Here is an 8,066-nt window from a genome sequence, read left to right as displayed (position 1 = left end):
AAGTCAGTGCCCCGCATGTCAAAGGCTGTTAATGAGGATGATTTGAAGACACACAGATGCCTTACAGAAAAGGCAAACACGCTTCGGGTAACAGTGAGTAAATCTTCATTTCCATTTGCGTCATAGTCATGTCATTGCGTTTACTTCTGTCAGTATGGGGGACCTGGCTGTCCTGAGATAACAGACAACAACCTGCTAAAACCAACAAGGACATGCAGCAATTTCCAACATTTGTCTCTTCGTTGATGTTATCGTCTAATGACGTCTAAACCAGATCCAATATTGTGATATTCAACAAGGCTATAAAATACGGCCTTGAACTCTAAATGAGGCATATACATAAACGCATAAAAATGTGTTCATGAAATTTGTCATAAACAAAAGTGAAGATGCCACGAGCAAAACTTGTTAAAAAGTTAATGCTTCCTTTTAAAAAATGAATGCACTTTTTGTTTTTTTCTTTTAGAAAAGGCTATGTTGGTGAGAAAAGAGAAAAGGAAATTCAAAGGTGGCCTTAATGGTGTATGTATCTGATTAATTAATATGAGGCAGACAGTTTATTTAACTTTAGTCATGATGTTTGACCTGAAAGGCTGTCTGTTCACTCTTATCTGTGCGGGGTGAGCAGCATACAAACCCTTGTGTAAACTAAGGTGTAAATTTATAGTTGGTTTGAATGCACTGTCACACCAGTCCATCTCAGCTGCATCACAGCAGCAGGTGCAAATTCACACTCTGGTTGTTACAGTGGTCAAATTAAGATCTGCACGGTCAGAGATGAAGTTACTGACCTTTTACCTCTTTGGGATTTTTGCTTTTGTGTCATCCTCCACCTCAACAGATGTGCAAAAGATAACAAATGCAATTAAGATGCGCAACTGGAATGAAATATTCCAGATAAAAGATTTGACACGCAATGTTCCGACCAATAGGAAGGCACCTGAGTTCATGATGGAGTTATATGATGCCGTTGCGGACTCGAACGGAACGCTGAAAAACTCGAAAGTGCTGGAAGGAAATATTGTTAGGAGTTTCGAAGGTGCGTAAATTTAAATGGTGAAATGGCTGATGTTACAGTGGACGTTTGAGATGGTAATGCGGAGATTCTTTCTGATCTAGGACAATCCAGTGGCTCATATCACTTCTTTAATCTGACATCATTCGGACAGGACGAGCGCGTGATCAAAGCAGAATTCCGATGGTTTCGCCAGAAACAGCCTTTCATGGGACGTCGTCGTTTTTACAAAGTAAGTTGGGCATTTATAAGTAGTCGACTTAAGCATGCAGCTGGTTATAAGGTGACTTCAATAGCCTAGTTATCTGAATGTCCCCTGAAAGTTCAAAGCAGTTTAAAACACATTTTATGTTAAAAGAACATTCAATTTTGTAATTTTGCAGACATGCGAACTTTGCTTTTGAAAGTTCGCCGAACGTTCTAAAACAAGTTACATTTAAAAAACAAAACATTACGAACGTTCCATGAAAAGTAGTTACATTTAAAAAACGTTCCATGAAAGATTTTTTTTTGCGTGCTAACATTTTGAGAACATTATTAAAGACTTGATTACTGAACAAATGTTCTGTTAATGTTATTGGAAGAATGTTTGTTTATAACTTTGAGACTACTTTGCCAGAACGTTCTCTGTTAGCTGGAAGGTATCACCCAAAAATGAAAATTCTGTCATCATTTACTCACTCTCAGGTTGTTCCAAATCTGTGTAAATTTCTTTGTTTTGTTGAAAACAAAGGAAGATATTTTGAAGAAAGTTTGTAACCCGGCTGCTTTGGGCCACCATTGACTTCCTACTTTGGGAGTCAATAGTGGCCCAAAGCAGCATAGTTACAAACTTTCTTCAAAATATCCTCCTTTGCGTTGAGCAATACAAAGAAATTTATACAGGTTTGGAACAACCTGAGAGTGAGCAAATGATGACAGAATTTTCATTTTTTGGTGAACTATCCCTTTAATCTGTTGATGTTCATCTCAAGCAACACATACTGTCTTACAGAAAACTCTGTTTTAGGTTGAGCTGGATGAAGTGCTGGACAGCAGACCTAAACCTTGGCGAGGAAACTTGATAAGTGCAAGGTTATCGCCTGTCTACACCAGAGGATGGGAGGTATTCAACGTCACACAAATGGTAAATAAAATTTCACTATGAAGAAGAAATCTGTTTGTGCTGCTGTTGCAATAACTCCTAAATTATTAACAGGTGACCAAATGGATTCTTCACAAGATAAATAACGGTATCCTGGTCGTGACTGCTTTACCTTCAGGTAACTGGTTTGAGTCCAGCATTCAGATGAACGGGCAGTCTGATGAGACAAATGCATATTTGGTTATATATTCAGATGATGGACGAAAGCACTACCAACACCCACCTTTCTACACAGGTAATTATTCCATAAAACATACTGAAGTTTTCCAGGCACAAGTATAATATATGGGTGTTTTCTAGACTATGGGCACTTTTAGCCATGTGGTCTTTCAGAAAATAAACATTCAAAACACTTTTCACACTTTCTCTTATTTATTTATGGAACACTTCCAGTGTTAATTTACAATGTCATTTCCATCACATCCCAAATAGAATAGGAAATGGGTGGACATTTTCATATTTTAAGATTGAAGGTCTGGGTCTGCACCAGGAGTAAAACAACACATTAAGAGCCATTTTAAAAGTAGTAAAAATTATTGATGAAGTCCTGGTTAAGGGTTAGTTCACCCAAAAATGAAAATTCTGTCATTAATTACTCACCCTTGGGTCGTTCCACATCCGTAAGACCTTGGTTCATCTTCGGAACACAAATTAAGATATTTTTGATGAAGTCTGAGAGATTTCTGTCTCTCCATAGAGATCCAACGCAACTACCACTCCAAGGTCCAGAAAGGTAGGAAAAAGACATCATTAAAGTACTCCATGTGACTCCACTGGTTTAAACTAAAATTTTATGAAGTGACATGAGTGGTTTGTTTGCGCAAAAAAACATAATTTACCACTTTACTTTCAAATATTGATCTGCAACGCACATTCACAAGAGCTTCAAGATGCATGCTTTTTGTGTTCAGACTCACGCTTCAACTCAATGCACATGCGCGAGTGTTCACGAAAGCATCACGACGCATGCGTGTTGCGTTCAGACTCGCGCATCAACAACACACATGCGCGAGTGTTCACGAGAGCATCGCGATACATGCGTTTTGTTCATACTTGCGCGTCAACTCAACATACATGCACGAGTGTTCATGAGAGCTTCGCGACGCATGCGTTTTGTGTTCAGACTCTCGCGTCAACTCAACATACATGGCGCAAGTGTTCACGAGAGCATCACAACACATGCGTTTTGTGTTCAGACTCACGCATTAACAATGCACATGCGTGAGTGTTCACAAGCATCACAACGCATGTGTTGTGTTCAGACTCATGACGCACATGCGCGAGTGTTCACGAGAGCTTCACGACGCATGCGTTTTGTGTTCATACTCGTGCGTCAACTCAACATACATGCACGAGTGTTCACGAGAGCTTCACGATGCATGCGTGTTGCGTTCAGACTCGCGCATCAACAACGCACATGCGTGAGTGTTCACAAGAGCATCACGATACATGCGTTTTGTTCATACTTGCGCGTCAACTCAACCGTACATGCGCGAGTGTTCACGAGAGCATCACGACACATGCGTTTTGTGTTCAGACTCGCGCAATAATGCACATGCGCAAGTGTTCACAAGCATCACGACACGTGTGCATCGTGAGTCTGAACGCAACACGTGTGCATCGTGAGTCTGAACGCAACATATGCGTTCAGACTCACAACGCACATGCGCGAGTGTTCACGAGAGCTTCGCGACGCATGTGTTTTGTGTTCATACTCGCGCATTAACAATGCACATGCGCGAGTGTTCACAAGCATCACGACTAGGGCTGCACGATTAATCGCATGCTATTCTCACGCGCATTTCGTCAGTAAAGCCGGTTCCCTGATTACCGCTAAATCGCCATCACCTGCTTTCAAATGAAGCGGCATTTAATAGACAGAGCCGTAGGTCACTGAAAAGCCACGCAATATCGCGTTCATATCGCAGATGAATCGCCTGCGATAATGAACGCGATATTGCGTGGCTTGTCCGTGAACTACGGCTCCGTCTATTAAAAGGCGCTCCGTTTAAAAACAGGTGATGGCGATTTAGCGGTAATCAGGGAACCGGCTTTACTGATGAAATGCTCGTGAGAATAGCATGCGATTAATCGTGCAGCCCTAATCACGACGCATATGTTGCATTCAGACTCACGATGCACATGCGCGAGTGTTCACGAGAGCTTCACGACGCATGCGTTTTGTGTTCAGACTCGCGCATTAACAATGCACATGCGTGAGTGTTCACAAGCATCACAACGCATGTGTTGCGTTCAGACTCATGACGCACATGCGCGAGTGTTCACGAGAGCTTCACGACGCATGCGTTTTGTGTTCATACTCGTGCGTCAACTCAACATGCACGAGTGTTCACGAGAGCTTCATGACGCATGTGTGTTGCGTTCAGACTCACGCATCAACAACGCACATGCGTGAGTGTTCACAAGAGCATCACGATACATGCGTTTTGTTCATACTTGCGCGTCAACTCAACGTACATGCGCGAGTGTTCACGAGAGCATCACGACACATGCGTTTTGTGTTCAGACTCGCGCAATAATGCACATGCGCAAGTGTTCACAAGCATCACGACACGTGTTGCGTTCAGACTCACGATGCACATGCGCGAGTGTTCACGAGAGCTTCACGACGCATGCGTTTTGTGTTCATACTCACGCATTAACAATGCACATGCGCGAGTGTTCACAAGCATCACAACACATATGTTGCGTTCAGACTCACGATGCACATGCGCGAGTGTTCACGAGAGCTTCACGACGCATGCGTTTTGTGTTCATACTCGTGCGTCAACTCAACATACATGCACGAGTGTTCACAAGAGCATCACGACGCATGCGTGTTGCGTTTAGACTCGCGCATCAACAACGCACATGCGTGAGTGTTCACGAGAGCATCACGACACATGCGTTTTGTGTTCAGACTCGCGCAATAACAATACACATGCGCGAGTGTTCACAAGCATCACGACACGTGTTGCGTTCAGACTCACAACGCACATGCGCGAGTGTTCACGAGAGCTTCACGACGCATGCGTTTTGTGTTCAGACTCGCGCATTAACAATGCACATGCGCGAGTGTTCACAAGCATCACGACGCATGCGTTTTGTGTTCATACTCGCGCATTAACAATGCACATGCGCGAGTGTTCACAAGCATCACGACGCATGTTGCGTTCAGACTCACGATGCACATGCACGAGTGTTCACGAGAGCATCACGACGCATGCGTGTTGCGTTTAGACTCGCGCATCAACAACGCACATGTTCACGAGAGCATCACGATACATGCGTTTTGTTCATACCTGTGCGTCAACTCAACGTACATGCGTGAGTGTTCACGAGAGCATCACAACACATGCGTTTTGTGTTCAGACTTGCGCATTAACAATGCACATGCGCGAGTGTTCACAAGCATCACAACGCATGTTGCATTCAGACTCACGATGCACATGCGCGAGTGTTCACGAGAGCTTCACGACGCATGAGTTTTGTGTTCATACTCTTGCATCAACTCAACATACATGCGCGAGTGTTCACAAGCATCACGATGCATGTGTTGCGTTCAGACTCACGACGCACATACACGAGTGTTCACGAGAGCTCCACGGACATGAGTTTTATGTCAGACTCTCGCGTCAATTCAACATACATGTGCGAGTGTTCACGAGAGCATCACGAAGCATGCGTGTTGCATTCAGACCTGCGCGTCAACAACGCACATGCGCGAGTGTTCACGAGCATCACAACACATGTGTTGTGTTCAGACTCATGACGCACATGCGCGAGTGTTCATGAGAGCTTCACGATGCATGCATTTTGTGTTCAGACTTAATTTGTGTTCTGAAGATGAACGAAGGTCTTATGGATGTGGAACGACATGAGGGTGAGTAATTAATGACAGAATTTTCATTTTTGTGTGAACTAACCCTTTAAAATTTCCAGAGCATTTTTAATGTGATATTCGTATAACAAAAATAAAAAGGTGAAATCAGTTTAGATAAAAATCAACCACAGGGACATAAAAGCACCCAAAGTTGAAGAAAGACTCATATGTTGATAACTATAATGCATAATGAAATGTGCATGTCATAAATGTTGTGTGTGAAAGTTCTGATATCATTGATTCTCTTTTAGGGCAAAATATCAACGCATCCCTTAAATTCCTCGAGCCTACAGAAAGTTTAGTGAAGTCAACTATGCGGAAGCGCAGGAGCATGCGCACATTAGCTTCTACATGCCAGAGAACAAACCTCTATGTAGACTTCACTAAAATTGGCTGGTCAGGGTGGATAATATCTCCTAGAGGTTATAACGCATACAGTTGCATGGGCTCATGTCCGTTTCCGCTGGGCGAAGGTCTACGGGCTACGAATCACGCTACTGTAAGATCCATCATGAATGCGCTGAAACTATCGCAGGAGGCGGGAAAACCATGCTGCGTACCTGATGCGCTTCACCCCATCAGCCTCCTGTACTTCGACGATGAGGAAAATGTTGTTCTAAAACAGTACAACGACATGGTTGCGGGCAGTTGTGGCTGCCATTAAAATACAAAACGGCAAGATGTAAACTTATCTGTTGATGTCTACGGTTTGAAGCATTACATGTCACACTTCAATCAAATGTAAATTTAGATAGCATTAATATAAGTTGTTATTTGTATGGGTATTTGTAAGTCTAAACCAAATTAAAGATATTAAATGCATGCAATACGATAATGTCTTTTATAAGTGTGAAACAGATCTACCTCTATCGTTGTAAGCCATCTACTGTGACTGGAAAATGGAAACGTCATACTTGAAGCTCTGCCCACCTATAGAGTTCATCTACCACAACTCTATTAAACTTGTTACAACTTTTTACCATGCCAGTGTGGTATTCGTTTTAGGCTTAAAGTTTGTGTTGCCAGTAGTAAGTCATCCTGAGAAAGACGTGCATATTGTCAGACAGGCTTGACCCCGATGAGTCATCCTGAGTTCCTTTATTTTCTCAGCCAATGATGTGTCATGAGAAATAGCACATAATGTTGCAACCCAACTTTACAGCAGTTTTAGCAGGTGATTTTGCTAAAGGCACTTAATAGTATGATGTTAACTAGATATCCATGAGCAGAACTGTATTTTCTGCTTTGTTTTCTGAGATATGTCTGCGAAATAATCAGCAGTTACGACTTCTGAATGGACAAAAATTCTGGTATAAAATATTTTTCAATGCTGGTTTATTGTTGTGGTGTAAACTATTTCAGATAACCCGGTGGGTTTGAGCAGCTTGTGGTCATGGTTGGTCACTGTACAGTGTGTCGATCAGATGATCTCTTCCTATCTTAAAAGAATAGTTCACTTCGGAATTAAAATTTCCTGATAATTTACTCACCCCCATGTCATCCAAGATGTTAATGTCTTTCTTTCTTCAATCGAAAAGAAATTATGGTTTTTGAGGAAAACATTCCAGGATTTTTCTCCATATAGTGGACTTCAATGGGTTCAACGGGTTGAATGTCCAAATGTCAGTTTCAGTGCAGCTTCAAAGAGCTCTACATGATCCCAGACAAGGAATAAGAGTCTTATCTAGAGAAACGATCTGTCATTTTCTAAAAAAAAAAAAAAAAATAAACATTTATATACTTTTTAACCACAAATACTCGTCTTGGACTAGCTTTGCAATGCGGCACGCATTACATAATCACGTTGGAAAGGTTGCTAGACAAGACCCTTATTCCTCGTCTGGGATCGTGTAGAGCCCTTTGAAGCTGCACTGAAACTGACATTTGGACCTTCAACCCATTGGTAGACTTTAGAGTCCACTATATGGAAAACAATCCTTTTTTGGAAAAATAGTTGGCACCGTTGGTGGTTGGAAAAATGTTTTCCTCAAAAACCTTAATTTCTTTTCGATTGAAGAAAGAAA

General features: G+C 42.1%; 1 protein-coding gene across 1 annotated transcript; it reads left to right on the top strand.

The window, feature by feature from the left end:
- Window positions 1–207: 207 nt before the first annotated feature.
- Window positions 208–7,019, top strand: LOC125255729 (bone morphogenetic protein 2-B-like). Its single transcript, XM_048171163.1, has 5 exons — window positions 208–1,039; window positions 1,120–1,247; window positions 2,025–2,141; window positions 2,214–2,394; window positions 6,294–7,019. The coding sequence occupies exons 1-5, from the start codon at window positions 778–780 to the stop codon at window positions 6,704–6,706; spliced, it is 1,101 nt and encodes a 366-aa protein (XP_048027120.1). The 5' UTR covers window positions 208–777; the 3' UTR covers window positions 6,707–7,019.
- The last annotated feature ends 1,047 nt before the right edge of the window (window positions 7,020–8,066 follow it).

This window comes from Megalobrama amblycephala, linkage group LG20 (genome assembly GCF_018812025.1).
Source record: "Megalobrama amblycephala isolate DHTTF-2021 linkage group LG20, ASM1881202v1, whole genome shotgun sequence".
NCBI lineage: Eukaryota > Metazoa > Chordata > Actinopteri > Cypriniformes > Xenocyprididae > Megalobrama > Megalobrama amblycephala.
The sequence above is the reverse complement of the archived record's forward strand: the minus strand, read 5'-3'. Positions and strand labels throughout refer to the sequence as shown.

Bases quoted from the DNA above. Each gene is read 5' to 3' on its own strand.
- LOC125255729 (XM_048171163.1), top strand. From the start codon at position 778: ATGAAGTTACTGACCTTTTACCTCTTTGGGATTTTTGCTTTTGTGTCA. The intron at 1,248-2,024 runs GTAAGTTGGGCA...ACTCTGTTTTAG, and splicing joins GACGTCGTCGTTTTTACAAA to GTTGAGCTGGATGAAGTGCT. The intron at 2,142-2,213 runs GTAAATAAAATT...AATTATTAACAG, and splicing joins TATTCAACGTCACACAAATG to GTGACCAAATGGATTCTTCA.